The 24,932-nt window shown below is 34.6% G+C and overlaps 1 protein-coding gene across 8 annotated transcripts in view; it reads right to left on the bottom strand.

Moving 5' to 3' along the window:
• KDM4C (lysine demethylase 4C) overlaps window positions 1-24,932 on the bottom strand; it is a 463,317-nt gene that overhangs the window by 224,193 nt on the left and 214,192 nt on the right. For 7 of the 8 annotated variants that reach the window (XM_069090752.1, XM_069090754.1, XM_069090755.1 and 4 more), the window contains 4 exons: window positions 17,708-17,898; window positions 14,830-15,068; window positions 11,739-12,109; window positions 336-453 (listed from right to left, as the gene is read on the bottom strand). In XM_069090752.1, coding sequence (XP_068946853.1) covers window positions 336-453; window positions 11,739-12,109; window positions 14,830-15,068; window positions 17,708-17,898 — 919 coding nt within the window. Of the gene's footprint in view, window positions 1-335; window positions 454-11,738; window positions 12,110-14,829; window positions 15,069-17,707; window positions 17,899-24,932 lie in introns of those variants that run through there. The other variant, XM_069090758.1, reaches the window with a different exon arrangement.

The following is a 24,932-nucleotide window of genomic DNA, read 5'->3' on the forward strand; positions in this document are numbered from 1 at the left end:
TGAAAATAATGATGTCAAACAAAAAATGGGAGGGAGGTGGGGAATTACAAGCCTAAAATTCAAGATTTCAAAAAACAGTAGTCTCTCAATGGTTGACACTATTTCAAAATATAAGTTTTATATAAAGAGACATGAACCATGTAACTATTTCGAAATACAGTAAAAGTAAGTTTTGTTTTTTATTAAAGGGCTATTTAACCACAAAATAGAAATAAATGTATTCATACAATACAGATGTTCCAATATAAAGTACTCTTTATTGACAGTAGAAGCTATAAGGCCTTTTATCCCCAAAGTAAAGAACTTATTAACATAACCAAGGATTTTAAACTCACCTTCATCACTGGCTGCCTGCTGCTTTACAACGGTCATTGGTGATCTGGCTGGAGGTTTGCTGAGTGGATGGCGCCAACTCTTGGAAGTCTTTGTTTCACCTTCTCTCTGACTACAGAACTAAAACAAGGAAAAACCAGAGTTTAAGTCAGATTCAAGCAATGAATTATGCCAAGAAAACATAATGAATTTCATTTGTTTTACTACCTCTATCTCCCTTTGGGGAATATGAGCTGGAGTACAAGCATAAGGTAAAAGAAATAAAAATGAAATAAAAGTTGTCTAGCTCACATTCAATAAGGAATTTTTTTCAGTAGTACTTTTAACAAGCAGACATTTAACCTACCTTTCATTCCATCCTCAAATACTTACTGAAGGGTGGGTTAGGTTTCTCAGACATGCAATACACTAATAAGTTCTCAATTTCTCAAAAATTCTAAGCATAAAAAATGCATAGCTTATTTTTCAAATGAAATGAGTGAAAATAACTATGTTTGTGTTATCCCTATTTTCATTGAACAAGAGACAATGTTTTGTGACATCATATGGTTTTCTTCATCTTTCCACTGGGGGATCACAAAGCTCTGTTTCCCATCCTAACATCTGTCCCGTCCCTGCATAGATAGAAAAACTAATTAACAACACTACAACAACTGAGGCATAATTGTGCTACCATGAAATCACTTTAAATTTGTTTTCCTAAAACCTTGGTTAGGCACAGTTTGAAAATATTTGACAAAAAGGATAGAATCTTTTCAAGAATATTTTCTGAGAGGTTTTTTATTAGTACAAGCTTTTGAGTCCAGGCAAAGGTTTAAAATAAGGATTAGACTAAAATGAAATTACAACTCTTCATTAGGTTCAGATAAGAAAGAAACAGATCATGGGACATCTTCAGACTACAAAGAGACACATAATGCTTTCTTCTCTCTTCTGCCACAAAGAAGGCAGGGCAAAAAGAGTATAAATGGGAGATCAGTTTTGTCAAATCCATCACAAGTGGTAAAAGAAAGCAGAAGTAGAAATGATTCTAGTTACCTAAAACTGAAATGACTTTTGATAAAAAGTATATTATAGCAATCTTATAAAAATCTGAGAATAACACCACAATGAAATTAAGCTGTGATTGAAAATAGTTTAAAATTAAACATAAAATACCAAATTGTATCTACATGTTAATGTAAAATTTGCTCTAAAATATCTTCAATTTCTGGGTAACACTTGGCAATATTGTTTATCTTATATGATATCTTATATGAGGGCTGACTCATGCACTAAAAGGGTGACATTCTGGTTGATGTACAAAGGCTATCTATAAGTTATCCCTCATTCTTGCTATGTGATTGCTACTTTTCTGGTCAGACATCTCTGATAGCATCCTTTATGCTGATTCTCTTACACAGCTCTTGGCTGGTAATATACTTTACTCACAATCACCATACACTTTCCCAATTTATATTTAATATTATCTTCAATTTTAATTCACAGGAGAATGTTGTATTCTATAACCCATAGAGATAAAGCAACAATGAAAAATTATTATTTTTTAAAATATATGAATCTTTGTTTCATAAAGAAACTTGGGAGTCATTAAAAACACTGAAAATTTTCCCAAGAGGAGTCCAGCCCACTCTATTCCTCCATTTCAATTATAATGTGATCTTCTTACCAATTCATAGCAACTAGTGAAGGTAAATGTATTGATGTACCAAGTCTGTTGATTATACATCCAACAGCATACCATAATCTGGACAATATATATTTTACATCAATTTGGTTTTTCTAGTGTGGATAGTTTCTGTGCATTCTACAAATGATTTGGCTATCTTATAAAATGTAAGCCCCTTGTATGCAGGAGTTTTCAATATTTGTCTTTGTACCTCCGTGCCAAGTGAGGTGCCTGTAAAATTACAGAATAAATGACGGAAGCTCTGTAGTGCTGTAGACCTCTGCATAATCAGCACAGCACAATCCATTAACAAGAGCTTCTGGAGAGCAGTATCATCTGTCATAAAAAAGATTAGTGGAGAATCATGATTGTGACATATATGAAAGAGCACTTGTCTGGTTCTTAGGATACTTGGGTTTAAGTTCCAGCCCTTACATTTACTAAATGTAAGACTTTAAGTGAGGCCCTCTATCTCCTCATCTGGCAAAGGACATGTTTAGACTATGATCTCTAAAATAACTTCAATATTCTATGATTCTTTAGAACTATACTGCCAATCCACAGGCTCCTAACTGCACAAAAAAATAGCTAAAGTACTTATAGAATCTTCAAGGTAGAAGGAACTTGAAAGTTCACCTAAGTCGACTAGCAAGCAGGCAATATTTATTAACTGGCTAAAGTGGTGAGTAACTGCTCTCTTCTCTCTCACTCCTAGGTTTCATCTGCTGAGTTCCACAGATACAAGCATCAAGAGAAATGAATCTGAATAATCCATTATAAAATAAGTTAGAAAAATCACAAGGTGGTTAAACAACACTGATCTGAGACAAACAGTAAAACTTTAACAAAGCCAAAGATGAAGATCCCATATTCTTCTAGGGCCTTAAGGTTTACAAGACACTTTCCTAACAAAATCCTTATAAGGTAGGTAAATGGAAGTGGTTATGAGCCTCATTCCACATAAGAGGAAACAGAAACTGAATAAAGTCACAGCTAGAAAATGAAGGATCCAGAACTGAAAACAAAATCTTCTAACACTAGAATTCTTCCTGGTGATTCTCTGAGTATAATAACACAACTATATTTCTTCAATAACAGTTCAATATTTTTCAAATCTTCTATTTTATTTCAGTTTAAAAAGACACAAAGAAAAAGTATGTTGTGTCCTAAAGGCTAAAAAACACAAAGAACAAGGGACATGCTGGAGTGACTTTTGACTAAGTTAAGCCAGGTCTTGATTTGGAGGAAGTCATCCTTTAAGGTTATTAAGAGAACAAGAAATAAATCATATTCATTTTGTATAAAATATCATTAATAATCCTTCTGGTTAGAATTACTTTCACATTAGAACGCTGGTCAAATGAAATGGATCTGTGTTGATATTATTTATCTGCATTTCCACTTGTCCCTACCTGTGATTTCTTACAAAACAAGCTATCTTTCTTCCACACATTTCTTAGAAAGGGAAAATCAAGTAATAGTGGCCACTGAGCTCATTCTACATTAGCAGCATCCATTTTTGTATGTTGTCAATTTCTGCTCAGAAAAATGAAGCATTTAGAATGATCAATTACATAAAACAAAACAAAAAACAAACGAAAAAACCTATGAAAACTTTTACTCTACCTGGGAAGGAAAAAAAGACAAGCAAATCTATATTAATAAAGCTCAATGAATAAAATGTAAGGGAAGCTCTGAATCACTGACATTACCAAAAATGATTAAAACAAAAATTTAAAAATAAACCAATCTACAGAAAAGCCTGATGTACCTTGTCATATTTAGCATGGAAACCCCCTGTGAAAGTAGGACTTTATCATACAGTTTCCAATTAATAAGTGGTCTGGTTATATATTTTATATAAATTTTAATGGTAACATAAAAAAATGACTTAATATATATCACACTACAGATATGTAACTCCAAATTCTCTTCTAATTCTTTCAATGCAGAAATAGGTTTAACATAGTTAATATACTATACTTTGCTTTACCATCCTGCTATTGTGTTTTTCCACTCAATTTTTTCATTACTATAAATATTATAAATGGCACTGTTACCATTTTGTACAAATTTTTTTTTTACTTTTGTGAGGCAGTTTTTGGAAATTTTACTCAATTTCTTTTCAAATAAAGTACGTTACCAGTTTCCTAACCATTTTTTCATATGTTCCTGATGACAAGATATAGCATATCCCATATAGTAAACGCTATGAGATACAAATTGAATAAGGCTTCTGGTCAAAATAGGAGGTTTTTTAGATTTTCATATTGAGCTGAAAGAGCTAACAATAGCTAGAAAGGAAGCGCCATAAAATCTAAGAGTTGGAAACAATTACAGAAGTCATCTAGTCCAAGTCACACATGGACAAGAATCATTTCTATACCCCCATAAATGTATATCTAGGATCTACTTTCCAGTAGATTATTCAATAATTCAGTGACTGATAGAGCATCACTTCCCAAAGAAAAACGATTTCACTTTTGTGCAGCCCAAATTTTTAGGAAGGCATATCTGTTCTCTCTGCAACTTCAACCCACTGATTAATGTAAAATGTTTCTCTCAACTTTCTTTTACTTAATCCCATCTCTTTACACCTAGAAATTCAGAATTCTGTAGTAAAGTTATATAAGGAAACCAAAACGGGTGGGCTACTATAATGTCATAGAACCAATTGTACTTGGCACTTGGCCCAGGACCTAACCATTCACACAATTCGGCTTTCTCTATTCACTCAAATTTATTCCCAGAAGGGGACTGAAAGGGTACAGTGATCAAATTCATTAACTCAGAGTATCGGATCTAAAACTCAAGAAGAGGTATGACTGGCAAAATTCACCTAAACAACATTAGTGCCAAACAAGGAGAAAAGAGAACAGGGATGGATAGAAGAATTTAGGATGTAGTGGTCCCAAATGCAAGAGGATCCTATAGGGACAATAAGTCAGGCAGTCAAAACGCCTTATTTTAAAGGAATACTTCTAAGATAACTGATTATCAGCACTACAAGAGACCTCAGATATCGTAGTTACCTGAACATAAATCCTCATTACAATATCATTAAGAAGTTGGTCATCCCCTCTCTGCCAGCAAATCTAAAAGACTGGCCATTTACTACCTTACAAGGCATCCTACTCCATTTTTTATATAACTCTAAATTTAGGAAGCTGCTCCTTATGTCAAGACAAACACCATGTTCAACCTCCACTCACTGTTCCTAACTAAATTCTGCCCTTTTGAGCCAGATTGAACAAGGCTAATCCTTCCTCCTTTGACATCTTTCAAATTCTTGAAAACAATTATCACACTTTCTGGGCACAAAGATGTCTTTTCCAGTTTTTCAACCAATCCAGTCCTTATACAGTTGAGTCCTCGTTACACACGCATGTCACCCAAACTGTCTACATTCTGCATACACATATTCTGGCTCAGTTCTCAAAACTTTCTTTTACTTGAGACACCCAAATATCTCACATGGAGACAACTTCTCTCCAAATTCTCCCCAAAGTGAAGATGCTGCTTATTCAGCTCATGAGTCATACCAACAACATTAGTGGAGAGAAAATAGGGGATCTTTAAGAATGTTCCCACTTCAACAACTGTCTAATGCCTACTCTAGCCTAACACAACAACTTCAGCAACCTTTTTTTAATTAAATAAAAGCCATTAGTGTCCTCATTTACATGATAAAATAAAGGATTCCTTAGGTTAGGAAGACCTGAATTCAAGACCCACCTATGATATAAGAGAGTTAAGACTAAGAAAAGTCTCAGTGACCCCGAAAAATTTCTAAGAGCATTAGTTTCAGAACACTTTGAGAGAAAAAGAGAATTTTCCAATTCCTTGGAACCCTAGTTTTACAATTGTAATTAGGTGTTCTTTGAGAGTATTATAATGCTAAGCCATATATTTTCTGCAAAAATGCTAAGCCTGAAATAATCAAACAATTACTATACATTAGGGCTGGTAGGTATTGCAATGGATAGAGTCCCAGGCTGACTCCCCCTCCTGAGTTCAAATTGGTCTCAGACACTCTGGGACCCTAGGCAAGTCATGTAACCCTCCATGCCTCCGTTTCCTCATATGTAAAATGAGCTGGAGAAGGAAATGGCAAACCACTCCTCTATCTTTTCCAAGAAAACCCCAAATGAAAAGTTAGGCATGACTGAAACAACTGAAAGACTGCATTAACATACATCAAGCTGACTGACATTTAGAGGCCTCAAAACCTGACCATTTCCTACTTTTCCAATCTCGTTAAAATTTCCTCCCATACATGTACTCTATCATCCAGTGACAGACTTTCTGGCTGCTCCATTAACATGACACTTTATCTCAGGATTCCATGCATTTTCAATGACTGTCATTCATTCCTAGAATTGTCTCTCTCCTTGTCTCTACCTCCTGTGTATTTCAGATTTCTTCAAGTCTTAATTAAAATCCAACAATCTACAGAATCCCCTTTAATGCTAGTACCCTCCTTCTGTGATTATCTTCAACTTATCTTGTGTGGTGACTTTTACATAGCTATCTATGTTGTCTCGCCATTAGACTGTTAGGTTTCTAACAGCAGGGATGATTTGCCTTTCTGTATATCTCTAGCACTGAGCACTGTACGTGGTACATAAAAGACTCTTAATACATGCTTGACCTGGCTAGTTGCTGATTTCAAGAAATCAGAATCTGTAACATTAGCATTCAGGAATGACTTAAAATTATCCTAATATTGGAATAGACGCTGCTTGCTTTCTGACCTTTTTTATCTTATGAAGTACAATACCTAGGCCTGCAGATGCCCTGTGTAGTCTAAAGAAATAAGAGACTAACTGGTAAAGAATCTGTTTCTGTCAGAGCTAGAAATAAAAGAAACATAGTGAGCTAAACACTCCTCTACTTAATTGTCAATGCTGAATCAAATAAGATAACTAAGTAGATATCCTATGTTGAGCAAAAGCATCATTCTTCTACAGAAGTTAGAGTGAAAACAATGGTAATGTTTTCACCAAGCCTAAAGAAAACAACTTTACTAATAACACCTCATTTATTCAGCATTGTCAGTGAAGAGCTGTTTGCTACAAATAATAAAGTAAATCCATTTATGCACCAAAAGTATTAATAGCCAGAAGAAACAGTGCATGGATTTGCAGTCAAGAATACATAAGTTCAAAGCTTGCCTCTAACACTTACAAGTCACGTCACGGCAACGTTTCTCAATTTCCTCATCTGTAAAATGAGAGGCTTGGACACAAGGGCCTTCTAGGGTCCTTTCTAACCCTAATTCTACAGTCCTGTGATATTATTTAATTTCAACTAGTTCATCTTACTTAAATTTTTGAAAATTGTATCATATAATCTCCCTGTCTTTTTAATCAAAGTGCACTTAATATGATTTAATCTCTCATTGATAATTCAGTGTAACTATTATGACATTAATTACTGGAATTTGTTGCTATGACAATGTCTTCTTCAAGGATGACTGAGGTTAGGGGCGGCTAGGTGGTGCAGTGAATAGAGCAGCGGCCCTGGAGTCAGGAGGACCTGGGTTTGGATTTGGCCTCAGGGAAAAAAAAACCCTAGAAGTGTGACCTTGGGCAAGTCATTAAACCCCAATTGCCCTCAAAAAAATAAAAAAAGGGATGACTGAGGTGTACAGAACTGCTTGCCTCTAAAATGTCTCCAGACACTTAGTTCTAGTTTTACTGTTTCTTCTCTCTTAATGCTGAAAAAGATACGTTTCCTAAGAATTTCTTTTTGAAGTCTCTTCTTCTACCATGTTAGCCCTCCCTCTATCAATTTTAATCTAACCTTCTGTAGGCTGGGAAACCAGATAACCAAGATCAAATTTTTGAGAGAAATTTTTAAATGAAATCTTAAGGGACTTTCTTACAAAATAAAGCACACTGCCATTAGTGCATGGCCTTTTGAAAACTATTTCAGGTGGGGAAGAAACTATTTCAGTGGTCTCTTTCCCTTATTTCCAGATTCTAGGAAAACTGACATTAACATGAGTCTAACTTTCAAATAAAGAGATCATAGAAAGGACATATATTACTACATCTAGCAAAAATTACCTTGTACTTGGATTCAAAAACATTCTGAACATTTTGTAGAATTTTCTTGCTGTGCATGTTCAATTTTAGGTAAGACAGAGTAGAGGGCAAGCTGCCTAAGGACAGGGATTCTTTCATTTTTGTCTTTGAACCCTCAGTGCTGACTACAATAACTGATGCATAGTAGGAATATAATAAGTGCTTGATAAATTTAACTGAATTAATCCATACTTTTTTAGCCCAGTTCTCACTATTAAAATAATGATGTTTTTTACTACCTATCTCATGGAATTATGACAATCAAATGGAATAAATTATGTAGAACACATGAAGTAAAAATGTAAAACAAAAATTTCAGTTATACATCCCTATATAATATAGCCCTGATCCTTAAAACCATTAAAATATTTTTATAAACTCCATTTCATTTTTGAAAGGCAGCTTTTTTAATCAATTAAAATTACAAAAAAAAGGCTTAAAAAAAAGACAAGAGGGATATGAATATGTTATAGTCAAAAGAGAACAGAGACTATAGTGCTCACTTTAGGAACTTGTGAGTTGAAAAAGAAATGGAACTATTTGGTCCTAACATGTAATTCTTCTCAAAGCATATTTTCTCATGTACTCAAAACCCGTGGCACAGAAACAGTATTAAAAAAAAACCATACTTCTTGTGGCTCTCTTTTAAATACATGTAAAAAAAAATGGCTAAGTACTCCAAAAGATTAATTGTAAACTCTGTCTATACTCTAGGGTCCTCCTTTCCTCACCACCCACTTCCTACTGTCTTCACTCCCTTATAAACTTGTTTCTGCCCCTACTACTGTACTGAAATTCCTCTCTGAATGGTCACCTGCAACATTACCTAATTACTTTGAGTGGATGACAACTCTGTAACTGCAGTGGAAAGATTACAGGGTTTGGAGTTAGAAAGGACCTGAGTCTGGATCCTAAGACTAACATTTAAAAGTTTTATGACCATAAAAAAGTTACTTCACATGTCTACATGTCTGTATGTTAAACTATAAAAAAGGGAGGATGATGAAGCTGATCTTTATTTAGATTAACGTTTTCCAATTACTTTACACACATTAAGTATGAAAGGGATTATTATCTCCATTTGACAGATGAGAAAATGGAGAACAGGGAAGTTAGAGACAAAGACATAGTCACAATGGGGACACAAAAAAGGGGCACACTGGTTCTCCAACTACAATGTGCATTGTCTTCCATACCAAACACTGCTATTCTAAACTGATTACCTGGGTCCAGAGCAAAGAAAGATTATTTGTTAAATAAATACATATACAGAAGTGATTGTAAACCATTTCATACGAAGAATTAAAAGATGGCAACAAAAGATGAAAATGGGGCATAAAAGCCATCTGAAGGACTGTCTTGTAATGTAGGTAATAAATCTGTTCAGTACAGATATACAGGAAATAACTCTTAGAGGCTGAAGTAGGAAGCTATATAAAGGCATATTTCAGTTCAACACAAGACCTTTCTTATAAACAAAAATGTTTATCAAAAGAATGGCTGCATCATTAGACAATGAGGACTCCCATCACTGAAAGTTCTCACAGAGAGGTTGATTGACCATCATGGATGTCATAGAAAGAAATCTTGCGCTACATGGAAGTTTAGAGTAGATAACTCTGGTCTCTTCCAACTCTGAGTCTATGTTTCTAAATTCTTTGAAAAACAGGAAAAAGAAATTATTTTGTCAGGAAGAGAAAGTTCACTTGTGGTAGTGAACACCCCAGATCAATCTGACAAAGTTTTTAACTTGAAAACACTAATAATTTTGTAAAGCTTGCTGAATATAATACATATACCAGTTTGTTTTGTGAGCAACTTAGAGAAAAAACAAGTAACACAGTATTTTTGAGGCAGAAAAGCAATCTCTACATCTGAACTATAGATCTCATTTTTTTCAGTGTTCATAATTTCAAGTCCTTCCAAGAATATGTAATATTATCACTATATCTACTTTCCTCTACTTATACATATCACAAGTTTCTGTATGCCTTTGTTTAAGACAGTATTCATGGCATTCCAGGGTTGAAAAAAAAATTAATAAACTGGTAGCTAGTGGCAGCCAGATAGTACAGTGAGTAAGAGCACCGGCCCCCGTGTCGGGATGACCTGGGGATCGAATCCGGGCTCAGACACTTAGCACCCACCCAGAAACACCTGGCCATGTAACCTTGAGCAAGTTACTTAACCCCAATTGCTTTTAAATAAATAAATAAACTGGTAGCTAAACATCTGGTGAATGTCTCTCTGAATTAACTAGAATAAACCTCAAATATAGGTAAGAAATACAATCTGTCACTGGGTTGATACTCAAAAATTTTTACAGCTAGGCAGAACCTGCTAGAACTTTCTGTACCATTGGCATAGCCTTCAAAAATTCAAGGTAATGCCCATGCCAAAATACACAACATGAGAATAAGATTTTACTGGAGATCAAGGTTTATTTGAGAAAAAAAATGAATAAGTTAAGGTAAGGTAATAAGATGGATGATTGTTAAATTATGCTTTGAAAAAACTACTGACAAGAAATAACATTTGCTAACAGCAAACATCCTCCTTGGGTTCCACTGTAGAGGTCAGAGAACTTTCAGAAATGCTGCTTCAGAAATCTAAACCCTGTTTTTCATGGGATACAAGGGGATAAAGTGACAGCTCTTAAATGACTGTATCACAGGGAGCTGAGAAAGGGGAAGTAAATATAACCCCCAGCCTTTGAGCCACTGAAATCTGGCAGACCATGGAATAAGACCCCTAGAGACTCCTGGCTAGATTTCATGAAAACTAGGGGGAAAATATTAATGTTCATTCTAAGGAAAAATCCCACCACCAGATTAAAGAAATTTAATTAAAGGAGGAATAATTTTTGTGAAACATTCTAGCCCAGGATGAGAAAACTTAGCTTCTTACCAGAGCCAACCAGGAGCCAACATGATCTGCAAACTTTACAGGTCTGAATTCTGGCTCTATCATTTACTACCTGTGTAAACCTAGAACAACTTTGTTCACCTCTCTGGATCTCAGAAGAGTTTCCTCTTCTGAAAAGAAAGGATTGTGGACTAAGTAAACTCAATGGCATCTTCAAGTCTGAAATCCCCAAAACAAATAATTTCTAGCTGGCAGGACAAAAAGGCAAAAAGGTGGAAAAACTGAAAGAAGAGAAAATATGAAGCAGCTCATCAGAAATGCGATGGTTTGCTTGACGAGAGGTCAGACAAAAATAAAGTACACACAGAAGGAAAGAAAACAAAGCTGAATTAACAGGACAATCCTTAACTTAAGATGTTCTCAGTCTTATGCCCTTGTGAAAGGGCTTCACAGGGCAGTGCCTAACAAAATATACAGTAGATACTTGATAAATATTTGTTGAATGAAGTGAAATTAAGGAATAGCTATAAAACATATTAGTCAAAATAAAAGAATGTTTCTAACTTTATAAGCATAACAAAATCACTGCTACTCAGAGTAATTAATTTCCATAAATCAATGGAAATATAATTAATATGCTGTTGATACTACAATTGGAAATTCCTAAATATTTCAAAACCTGAAAAATATACTCGTCAAAAACATATTCGTTGTATTTCAGACATTTCAGAAATGTCTCACTAGATTATAAATGAAGTAAAAGCAGAGAATTTTCCACATACACTTGGAATTTTCAAGCCACTTCTTTCTCCTTTGGTTACAGCTGGGATTTCTCCTGGTTCTAAGCCACTTTCACTGCTTTCTAGGTCACTGTCATCTTCATCGGTGGAGATGCTACTACTTTCTTCTTTTTCCAGGCTCTCAGCTTCAGAAGAGACAGACTCACATGACTTTGGTCGTGAAACAGTCTGTTCACATTCTCTCTCAGATTTTAAATTGTCTTCTTTTACACATTCAAAAGAGAGAGACATAGAGGCAGAAGATTCCATGGGATCAGAAGCAGCAATAGTGGAATCCCCTTTGTCATCCGCAGGTTTTATTTCCTGTTTTATAGAATCAGGGTGGAAAGATGTGCTTAAGCCACTGCTGCTTCCTAGAAATGAAGAAAACATAGGTTATTAAGTCTACACTATGTTATTATCATATATCATTTTTATACTATTATCCAATGAATATCGATTTCATAATTGCTCATAGGTATGTTAATATCAATGGCTATTTCAGTAAACATTCGTTCATGAGACTAGATGAAAAGATGGAACAATCCATTTTTTATCAAACGATCAATTAAAGAAATGTCAATTTATTTGGGGGCTAGTGAGTTTTAATGTTAAATTTATTATTATTATTATTATTATTATGAAATGTGTTAGTAAATAAAAAGTGAGGTAAAATACTTAAAGGCTTGGGGTGGCTAGGTGGTGCAGTGAATACAGCACAGGCCCTGGAGTCAAGAGGACCTGAGTTCAAATGCGGCCTCAGACACTGCAAGTCACTTAACCCCAATTGCCCTCTAAAAAGCAAAAAAAGAAAAAAAAAACTTAAAGGCTGTCTTAAAGTCACTGAGAAACTTGAAAATCAGTGGTAATGGAATTTAACGTTGTGGGGGGTTTGTTTTAAGAGCTCTCTTTCCTTATCTCTTTGCGTCCAGTAAGGAAGTCCTCAAATTTTACAGGCTTGGGTAGACAAAGCCACACAGTACAGATCTGGAGGATAGACGTGTGACCATCATTTACCTTTACTGTTCATATATGCTGTTAGTATTTATTAGACGGGGAAACAAAATAGGATTTTGGACAAAATAGTCCAGCAAGAGGTTCTCCCAGATACTAGATGCCCAAAGCTGTCACAGTAACAATTTAGAATTTTATACTTAAAAAGGGCATAAGATCCACAGACACAGATTTTTTTTTCTTAATCAGTAACCCAAAGATCTATCAAAACTGCTCAGCCTAGAAGATGAAGACAGAACAGGATGGAGAAAGGCATAGAGCGCCAGCACCCCTGCCTTGCATTTCCTACAAATGTAATGCAAAAACTGCAACAATATTTTTTACTCATATACTTGTCCCAACTTTATTTCTTTCTTCTCATATACTTTACTCTTCCTTGTCTGTGTGTATTGATCTACACAGACACACACACACTCTCCATCGTCATTCTGAGAATGGATAATACAGTGGTAGAAAGTGCTAGATTTGGAGTCCGAGGACATGGGTTCAAATCCTAGCTCTGCCAATTTATTATATGTGTTTCCTTGAGGTAAATCATTAAATTTAATCAACTGCAGGAAACTAAGCCCCAGTATCCTCAGCTGTAAAATTAGGAAATTACACTAGATGCCCTGCCTTCCTACTCTCTGTCTATCACGATTCTATCATCTTGCTATACACAGTCCCGGGCTAATTTACCTTGGATGAAATAAATAGATTATATGCCATGTATCAGAAGACAAGGCACAAAATGGTTTTGCATGCTAAGGTCCACAAAACCAATCAATTCTGGCAGAGTAGTAAAAACTGCCTGCTCTGACAGGGCAATAATTTGGATCACAGTGGTTCATGGCACCCAAATTTAGTTGAGTGATAATGAAAAAAATCTAAATATGTATTTAAAACATTATCATCTACCTTCTGATTTATTCTAATTAGACAGCATTTAAATTTCTTGAAAATAGGCTTGAGTCTATTAAAAAGCAAATTTTGTAAAAAGAATTCCCCAGGCCCCAGTAAGTAACTCAAAATCACATTGACAAAGCCTAAACAATTTATGCTTAAATAGGAATCTAGGCTCCAATACTTATCAGTCATGTGTTGATCACCTTGCTTACACCTCCAAATTTTTCTCATCTGAAGAAAAAGAGATACTTACACTATCTAACTTACAGGGTGATTTCTGAAACAGCTATTTGCATAATTTAAAGCTCTATATAAAGATGAGCTGTTACCACATGTAATTTATTATAAGAAGGGAGTAGCTAAAATACTGAGTTTTGCTAAAGAGTGATTTTACTCAAAATTTGCATTTACAAAAAAAACCTATGAAATTAAGTTTGCTATTGGACTATACTCTTTCATTAGGTTCAAACTAAAATTCAGCAAGTTATTAAACTTGGTAGTTGATACATTATTTTTTAAAAATTCATACAAAAAATAAGAAAACATGCCCTATTGAAGGGTAGGGGGAAAAGAGGTGATAAAATATTTTCCCAACTATTAAAAAAAAGTTTGTTTGATTTAAAAAAGTGGGATAGAAGCAACCACTTAAGTACAGGGACAACAAATAATTTTTTATAACCGGATGATATCTGCTTTGCCAGGTCTTTATTTAGTTTATTATTTTATTTCTCCTTTAAACCTCATCAGAAAAATTCTGGGTACTATGTGGTGGCACATTTTGGCTACAGAAACTGAAAAATATTATCCATGAAAAAAAGTGAAAGACTAAGATTTCTATTTGTAGAAGACACATAAAGGCCAATGAAATTACCGACCTTTGAAGTAGTTTGCACTGAAAGAGTTAATATTCATGAGAAATGGAATAGATAAAATCTGGGATGAAAATATTGAAACAAGTGTAAAGTATTCTTATTTTGCTCACAATTTTACTTTATGAAGATGGTTATGCTCCAAATGTTTATAGGTTTCATTTCCTGTGCTTGTTTACATGCTTCCTCCTAAAACTTCAAAATAGAGTTTACTAGGTATTCCACTGACAACACTACAATATCTGTCTGATCATACACAGGTTTATGGCCTCCTTTAATCAACAGCCTACAATTTGTAAAAGAAATATAATCAGTCTTTATCTCACCTGAGACTTTAATATTGTCCAATGAATTCTGATCCACGTGCATTCTTTTAATGGTGTTTTCTTCCCCAGAAGGCATTCCTGTATTTACCAACTCTTTTTTTTCTGCAGGCTTTTCATTGACCTTGAAGCCATCTGTAGCTGCTTCAGTGGCTACAATTTCTGCACCAACTACCATGGCTGATATTCTTTCATCCTCTGGAGTTTTAAGTTTTTTAGATCGAGATCTGGTATGCTGGAGGCTGTTATAAGAGATATTGCTGTCAAAGCAGAATGGCTGTCATGGATAAGATAAAATGTCTACCAATAAAAATATCCCTTTCAACTACCTAAAGTAGGAAAGGAAAAAAATTTGACAATTTTTCTTTTGGTTTTTTTTTTGGGCTGACAGAGTTTGCAGTTTATTAAAAGTGACAGATCAAAGAACTGATTAGATCCCCCAACCCGCTTCAATTACTATTCTTTATAACAAGATATCAAATTATAAAGATAAGCAATGTCAAATATCTTTAATTAAACAATATTGAAAATTAGTCATTAGAAGAAAGCTTGGCGGCCAGGTAGCACAGCGAGTAAGAGCACCAGCTCCAGTGTTGGGATGACCTAGAGATCGAATCCTGGGCTCAAACACTTAGCACTCACCCAGAAACACCTGGCCGTGTAACTTAAGCAAGTTACTTAACCCTGATTGCTTTATAAATAAATAAATGAATGATTTTTTACAAAAGAAGAAAGTTTATACACAAATTCCAAATCAAAATATTTTTATTAAATGTCCCTATGGAAGAGGCAGTAACAAAATTGGGCCTTGAAGTAATTTAAAAGGCAGACATGACAGATTCTCTAAATTCAAGAAATTAACAATCTTTAGGGAAGAAAACACACAATGTGCCTCATTTTGCAGATGTCCAAACGAAGAACATTAATCTACTATGCTCAGGAAAAGAGGTAAACCACATATACCTTGACTCATGTGATTTCTGCCAAGGTAGGAGAAAATGCTTAAGGAGTGTGAATTCTGCACAAGCCTCTTGAATACCACTCATTAGAAGGGAGAGTTAGTTAAGGAAAGCTAAGATGGAAGAGGAGAGAAAGAAGGAACACGGCCTCAAAGTGAGAATTTAAGCTGTTTTCTCTTTTCAGTCTTTTTACATAGAGACAGTACCACCTGTCATGGGGGGAATAAAAGGCTGAAAACTCTTGCAGAGGTATTTAAGCATTGTCCTCTGAAGTGCATCCCCGGAGATTCCATTCAGGCCCAAGAAAGGCCATGCAACACAGTTCTCCACATACTCTATTTTCAATATTAAAAAATCTCAAGCTTCCTTCACCATTTAAAAAGATTAATAATTCCCCATTCACACATAAATCTCACAATGGGATCCAAAAATACCACCGCACTGCCACCTCCCTCCCAAAATTCTACAAACTACCAAATTTGACAAAGGCATCAATTTTACGTGATATATAATACCATTAAAATTTGGAATGCCTTTAGTTTTGCCATTTTCTGCTGGGGTGAGAAGGTAGAACCTTGAATCCCCAAATTTAATCCCTACCTGCTAATTCTAAGGTATGTCAAGTACTAAGGAAATCCCTTAAAGGTATCTATAGAAAGCTTAAATGCCCAATATGTAAGACCTACAAATGATAGGTCTCAGGATAACGACCATCCTCAAATACAAATACAGCTACAACCTAATATATCTATTCTCAGGATACAGTTCTTAAAGGCAGAGAACCTATTTATATCTATTTCAAGTTACTAATGACCTCACACAATTTTCTGAGACATCTCACTTTAAGAAATAACCACTGCCATAAGAATCACCAGAAAGAACAACAGAAAAATGAAGTCCACGTAGGACTCTTCATCCTCTGAACTTCCCTTCTCCCACTAAAATGAGCTGTTCTATTCCAAAATTGCCAACTAGGTCAATTGTTGCAGGCCAGGGCTAACCAAGTCAGTACTCAGGTACTTTAGGGTTGTAAATTGGAATGAGATACTTATAACCCACTAAACAGTTAACAAAAGAATTAGTCATAGTAGGAGGATAGTGAAGACGATTAATAATGAGGACAAAATATCAAATCATCTGAAAGCAGTTCTATTCAGAACAAGTTCAGAGTCAGAGAAGAGATAAAATGTCTTATGGGATTTCTACGTGAATCCAGTTTTGCAAATAGTTCCAATACTTTTTATGGTAAAGGAACCTGCCCAGAGGGCTCTTTTTAATTAAAATATCAGGAACATTTTTATGAAATTAAAAGAGTGCACAAGGTTGTTTTTTTTTTTAAATTGTTGTTTTTCTACTCCAATGAGAAAATTATCTTCTCTACTGGAAGAAGACATCTTCTTTTAGGTAGAAAGGTGGAGTTGAATGGTGATGATCACTACTACACTGGAAACAGATTCACTGGAGCAAAATTTACAAAATGTGAGCGGTGGTGGAGTATTAGCGGGGAGGGCATACTAGGGTAAAGGGTAATCTGAATGCAAGCCATTTTGGGGTGGGGGGGAATGGAGAGATGGGGAGAAAATTTGGAACTCAAAATACTGTGCAAATAGACATTGACTAAATAAATAAATTTTTAAATAGAATTGAGGAAATATGTAAATTATGTTCCCTATGCTGTATGAACCACTTATAAGGATATGTAATTTTCAAATGTAAAATGGGTCTCCAATTATATTTCTTTTATTACAAGTGTTACAAATTGAGAAACTTTTGACTCAAATTCTCATTCGAATATTAAGTAATAAGGTGAATAAATTTTGAAAAAGAAACAGAAAAGGATGATACATTGAGAAGGAAATGTTAAATGAACTATTTATTTGAAAGATTGAAACTTAATAGGTAGATGGGAGAAAAGTAATTACCTTCTTGATGGCTTTTTAATTTTTCTCCTCTGCATCCACAGTTTGACTTCTGGTGTTGTTTCTGGAGTGGGAAGTGTATGATCAATGGTGTATATATCCTTGCCTTGCTTCCAAAGATGATATCTGTCTGGCTGAAATTTCTTCACAAAAATATCCATTGAAATTTTCACCATGTCTTTCCTGCAGGTACACTTCAAGACAAAACATAGGATTCATGATATTGGAGAATCCTAAGGCATTTCTGGAACTAAACAAAATTAATTTTTCAGCTACCATTAAAACAAACCAGCAATAAATATTTAGGGACTAAATAACTCATGATAATAATTTACATTTTCAAACAGTTAGTTTTCAACTAAGAAAATTTCCTAGGAAAGTGAGTAATAAATCACATGCTACCCTTTACAACTGGAAACAGGATTTATATTATATATATACATATATATATATATATACACACACATATATATACACTAAAACTTCAATCTAAATTTGATAACAAAAATCGACGCAAAGTAAGAGTAGCAATTTGAAAATTTGGCCATCCATATTGTGATAAAAGTTTTTAGGTAATAAGATTTAGTACAAGTTTGATTTTTACCCTATTTTGAAGGATGTATAATGTAAAAATTTATGGGAATGGGACTGAGAAAAAATGATCCATGTGAATGCAGAAATGATTTAAAGTGTTTACAACACCTTTCCTGCACTGAATAAAATTTTTTCATTCTTCAAAGTATGAAAGACTAAAATTATAGGGTTTTTTAAAATTAAATTTAATTAACAAGAACTCATTAATGAAAGCTTTGCTAAATAATTTAGGAGTTTCTTTTTAATTCCTCAGTTCAAAAATACAGAAGTCAATTCAAAAGGAATTTATTCTGTAGTTATGAGATATATGTGACATTGTTAGATATTAGGGATAAAAATACAAAAAATGAAACAATTTCTGCTCCCAATATGTTTATATGCTACTGGTTATTAAGGCAATAATTTTAAAAGGGAATGTGTCAATAACTAGGATTGTAGGAGAGGGTTCAGAAAAGGAATCCTATAGAAGGTCCTCTGCCAATCATGGAGGGAAGCTAGGGATTATCCAGGGTAACGGTAATAGGTAAGTTCATTAGAAATTTGGAAGAGGACTAATGCAAAGGCATAGAAACAGGAGGTGAAAAACATGTATCAAAAGCAAATGATGACCCAGTTTACCTATAAGGGAAAGCATGTAATTGTGATGATGATAATAAAAGCTAGCATTTATATAGTGCTTACTATATGACAGGTGGGCAGGTATGGGACTTTACAGACAGAATGCAGCTCCTGAAGTCAGTAACACATCTCAAGAGTTTAAATCTGGCCTCGGACACTTACTAGATGTGTGACCCTGGGGAAGTCACTTAACCCTCTTCATCTGATTTTCCTAATCTATAAAATGAGCTGGCTGAAGAAATGGCAAACCACTCTAGTATCTCTGGCAAAAGAATCCCAAATGGGGTCACAAAGAGGTGGATACAACTAAAATGAGTAAACACCAAAAATATGCCAGGCATTATGCTGTCACCTCATTTAGTCTTTTCAACAACCCTGGGAAGCAGATGCTATCATTATCCCCACATCCAAGGGTTTCACAGCAAGTAAGTATCTAAGGCCAAATTTGAACTCAAGTCTTCCAGACGCCAGGCCCAGAACTTCAACCACTTCACCAATAGCGACTTCATTTTAAATGAAGTACCTACACACTCCCCATCCTCAAAAATATTTGGCGTTACAAGGATAAAGGTGTATTACAAAGATTCTTTTTTCATCGAAATTTCTTAAATACTTATTATTTGCACTAAGTTAAATACTAAGAATGTAAAGACAAGGGCAAAACAGTTCCAGTAGTCAAGGATTTTATATTTTAATGGAGCAGACAACACATACATAGGTGTCTAAAATAGATAAAAGATAGCTTTATAGTAGAAGGAACTGGCAGGTCAAAGAGGATCAGGAAAGACACCCTACAGAAGGTGGCTCTTGAGCTTTATCTTAAAGGAAACCAGAATTCAGAGGGATGGTGGTAATTAGGTATCACACTGAAAATGTGAGGTATGACCAGGGCAAAGGTGAGGAGGTGAACCACAAGAGTATGGTGTGTAAGGAAGTACAAGAAAGCCAACACAGCTAAAACATAGACGGAAGGAAAAGAAGTAATATATGACAAGGAAGACAGGAAGGGGTCAGGTTGCAAGGAACTTTTAAATGCCAAAAGTACTGCTAGTTAATGGAAAGTTACTGGAGTTAATTGAAAGAGAGGTCAGCTCACTCATTCATATTTTGGGATTCTGCTACTGAAGAGTTAGTTAAGGTTAGGAGTAGGAATATAGACCTCCAGGTCATCTGCACAGGAGAAAATATCACAGGACAATGTAGAAAGAACAGAGGAGGCCCAAGGACAGAATACGGGGGAAGCCATACATTGAGGAAAAGTGCTATAGATGATAAACCAGCAAGGAGACAGAGAAGGATCAATCAGAAAGGCTGTAGAAAAAAAAACAAATAGGAAATTTATCTTATTACTCTTCAGAAGAACTAAGAAACCTACAATTCATTTGGGAAGCATATGCTGATAAATAGTGGGAAATAGATAGGAGCTATTTACCTAACCTCCAAAGGACTAATTACCTAACCTCCAAAAATTGGCCCCTCAAGTCCAGTGCATTAAAATTCAAAGTAGTTTATTATAAATTCAATTCAAAATGAAGAAAGTAGACCAGGAGAACAATTTCTAAATATTATCCAATTTTATCTTTACAACAACCATGGGAGGGTACTGGCTGTTATTATATTCTCATTTTACAGATGACCAAAGTGGGGCAGATATTGGTTAAGTGACTTGCCCAAGGTCACAAAGTCAGCAAATGTCTGTAGCTGCATTTAAACTTGGGTCTTTCTAAATCCTAGTCCAGTGCTCAGTTTACTGCACCATCTTTTTTGTGAGATGGTCACCACTGGTGGTCTTATCAGATTAATATTTTTAAATTCATAAAATAAATTTCATGGACTTAAAAAGAAAAACAAATAAACAATACACTGAAATAAAGTTATAAAATGTTTTTTTTTTAAGTATACAGTCTCCAGGTTAAGGATTCCTGCTTTATACTATCTCACTCAATGACCTCATCAGCTGCCATTGGATCAATTATAATCTCTACTGCAGTTGATCACCAAATTATATATCTAGTAGTCTTGGTCCCTCTTATGAGCTGCAGGTCTAGTATCAGTGACTGCATATAGGATTATTGCCATATTGATGTCCTATAAGCATCTGAAACTCAACCTGTCCAAAACAGAACTCATTACCTTTCCCCAAAAACTGCTCCTCTTCCAGAGGCTGCCCCAATAGTCCCCAGTCACCTAGGTTCAAAATCTTGTTTTCATCCTTAAATTCTCATTCTTAGGCCACACAACCAATTCATTGCTGAAACATATCTTCAACCTCTATAATATCCTTTGTATATAACCTCTTTTATCACTCACACAAATACAAAACCTTAACTCAGAAATTAGAAATTGTCAAATAGAAACTACAGATTCCAGGAGACATCAAGAAATTAAGAATTAAATCGAAAGAAAGAAAAATAGAAGAAATCTCATAGGAAAAAAACTGAACTGGAAAAGAGATCAAGAAGTGAGAGAGAATTTAACAATCAATGGACTATCTAAAAGATAGGACCTCCCTCCATTCCATTAAAAAAAAAAGAAAAGAAAAAGAGTCTAGATGCTGTATTTCAAGAAATTATCAAACTGCCCAGATGCCTTAGAATCAGAGGACAAAAGTAAAAATTAAAAGAATCTACTAGTCACCTTCTGAAAGAAACACCAAAATGAAAACTCACAGGAATATTATATCCAAAATCCAAATCTTCCAGATTAAGGGAAAAAGATACTGCAAACATCCAAAAATAAAGAATTCAAGTATAAGAGAGCCACAGATCACACAAATTTTAGCAGCCAGTATTACATAAAGGTACAGAGAACTTGGAATATGATATTACAGAATACACAGAATCTAATCTTAGGAAAAATAATAACCTACCCAGCAAAACTGATTTTACAAGATGGGAAAAAATGGACCTGTAATGAATAGAATCCTTTCAGATATTCTGGATACAAAGATGAAAGGTAAGTAGAAAATCTAACATGCAAAAAGAAGAGTCATAAGAAAGTAAAGATGATTAATCAATCATAAGGTACTAAACAAAGTTAAACAGTTTATATTCTAATACAGACAAGTAACACATGAAGCTTTAGAGAGAAACAAATTAAAGAGAGGTACTGGGAGTGACTATTATGTTTTGATTATCTATAAAGAAGAACTAGTGGCAGGTAGGTGGCCCAGTGAATAAAGCACAGGCTCTGGAGTCAGGAGGACCTGAGTTCAAATCCACTCTCAGACACTTAACACACACACAGAAAAAAAAACTAGCCATGTGACCTCGGGCAAGTCACTTAATCCAACTGCCCTCCAAAAAAAAGCAAAAAAAAAACAAAAAAAACAAAAAAGGAAAAACAAAAAAGGAACAACTGAAAGGATGGAGAAAAAGAACGCCCAAATGGAGGAAAGAAAGAGAAAATATAGGAAAATTATCTCAAAAAATGGGATGTGCAACTAAAAGTTTATACAGTATAGAGGACAGTATGGGGAATGGGTGACAATTGAATTTGATTATCATTTGAACTAGGAGGGAAGAAATCACATTTGAACATAGTTAGGTACCAAAATACACCTTACTCAACAGGGAAAGAGAAAGAAAAGAAGCAGAACAAACTGATAAAAAGGAGGCAGATGGGAAAAAAGATAGGAATGAGAAAAGAATAAATGAAAACACAAAGTTAGCAAACATAATTGGGAATATGAATGGGATGAGCTCACCCATAATACAGAAAAGAATATCAGAATGCATTGGAAACCAGAATCCAACAATATCTTGCTTACAAGACATACAACTGAAACAGAAACACATTTAAAATAAGAAGCTGTAGTAGACTCTATTATATCTATAATATGTGCAAAAAATTAATTGCCCGTATCAACAGAATAGGAAAGAAAGTTTAAACAAATTCTAACTTAGAAAAATAAACAGACTAACCAAAAATGACTCCCGAAGAAAGGAAAAAAAAACATACATTCTCCATGGATTGTTTATATGGATTTGTAAGTGAATTCTACCAAACATTTAAAGAACAATTAATTCCAACACACATAAACTGCTTGGGGAAAAAAAGGAAGATAAAGGAGTCCTACCAAATTCTTTCCATGACACAAAACTTATTTTGATAGCTAAACCACGGAGAGTCAAAATAGAGAAAGAATATTAGAGCAATCTCTCTTATACTGATGAAAGCAAAGAGACTATAAAAATATATCACAAAGGCTCTCTATTAAGAATTGAGAAGTAGGGGTTGGGGCCAAGATGACAGCGTAAAATCAGAAAAATATGGTCATTCAATGAAATAGAGGAATTTCAAGCATTCTTGATGAAAAAACCAGAGTTGAATAGAAAATTTGACATTCAGATACAAGAAGCAAAGAGAAGTATGAGAAGGTAAACAGGGAAAAGAAATCACAAGGACCTTATCAAAGCTGAACTATTTACATTTCTACATGCAAAAACGATAATTGTAACTTATGAAACTTTTCTCAGTATGAAAAATAGTTGAAGGGAATAGAAATATATATATGGGCTTATGAATACATATGTGAATGTGTGTATATATGTGTACAGATATACATAGACAGAGGACACAGGACCAATTGAATAGGAAAATACTAAAAAGGTGAAATTGAGAGGTGAGAGAGAAATACAATGAGAGGAGATGGGGAGAGACAGAATAGGGTAAATTATTTCATATAGAAGTGGCAAGGGAAAACTGCTACAATGGAGGGGAAGAACAGGAAGGCAAAAAGGAATGTGACCACCTTACTCTCACTGAATTTGGCTTAGGGAGGCAATGACATACACACTAAATAGGAAAGTAGGAGGGAAGGGGATGAGAGGGAGGATGATGGAGGGAAGGAAAGGTTGGGGGGAAGGAAGTTAGAAGCACACACTTTTAAAAACAGAGAGGGTCAAAGTAGAGAACAGAACAAGTAGGGGACAGGATAGGATGGAGGGAAATATAGTCAGTCTTTCACAACATATCCATTATGGAAAGGTTATGCGTTGCTACACAATGTACAACCTATATTGAATTGTCTATCTTCCCAGTAAGGGTGAGTAACAAGGGAGGAAGGGAAAGAATCTGGAATTCAAAGTTTTAAAATTAAATGTTTAAAATATATTTGTATTATTATGTTTTTTACATGCAACTGGGAAATAAGATATACAGGCACTGGGGTATAGAGATCCATCTTGCCCTACTGGAAAGTTGGAGGTGGGAAGGGGTAGAATATAGGAGAGAGCAATTAGGGGAGGGGGTATACAGTGGGATCGCTGTTTTAGGGTGTTGGGTAGGGGAAAGATGGGGAGGAAAAATGTAACTCAAAATCTTGTGAAAATGAATGATGTAAACTAAAAATAAATATAAAATTTAATTTAAAAAATATATGTCACAAAGATACCCACTGTGACCTGCATGGATTCATATTAAGAATATAGTAGATTAGGAAAATTATGTATAAAACTATATTGGAAAAAATATAAATATAATTAATTATATGAATAACAAAACAACAAAAATCATATGATTACTTTCAATAAATGAAAGAAACCTGATGTCAAGAAACAACATTCATTCCTGGTAAAAACACTAGAAAAGAAAAATAAATGGGACCTATATCATGTGAATAGGCTTAAAGCCTTTCAAGTAAGATTAGGGGTTAAGGGTTATTGTCATTATTATTCAACATTGACTAGTAATACTAAACATAGGAATAATACAAGAAAAAGAAATTGAAGGAATAAGCATAGGCAAAGAGGAAACAAAATTACTACTTTTGGCAGTTATGATGCTTTGCTTAAGAGAACCAATAGAGAGTCAACTAAAAACAACAATTGCAACAACTAACATCTTCAGCAAAGTTGCAGGATTTAAAAAAAAGCTACACAAATCAATAGCATTTCTGTGTAATACAACAACCATTATTAGGAAGAGATAGAAAGGGAAATTCCAATTAACATAAATACAGTGTAAAATACTTGGTAGTCTACTTAATACACATATGGGAACTACATCAACTACA

This window comes from Petaurus breviceps, unplaced genomic scaffold (genome assembly GCF_028583685.1).
Source record: "Petaurus breviceps papuanus isolate PSGF00001 unplaced genomic scaffold, PetGlider_PUasm1.0 187, whole genome shotgun sequence".
NCBI lineage: Eukaryota > Metazoa > Chordata > Mammalia > Diprotodontia > Petauridae > Petaurus > Petaurus breviceps.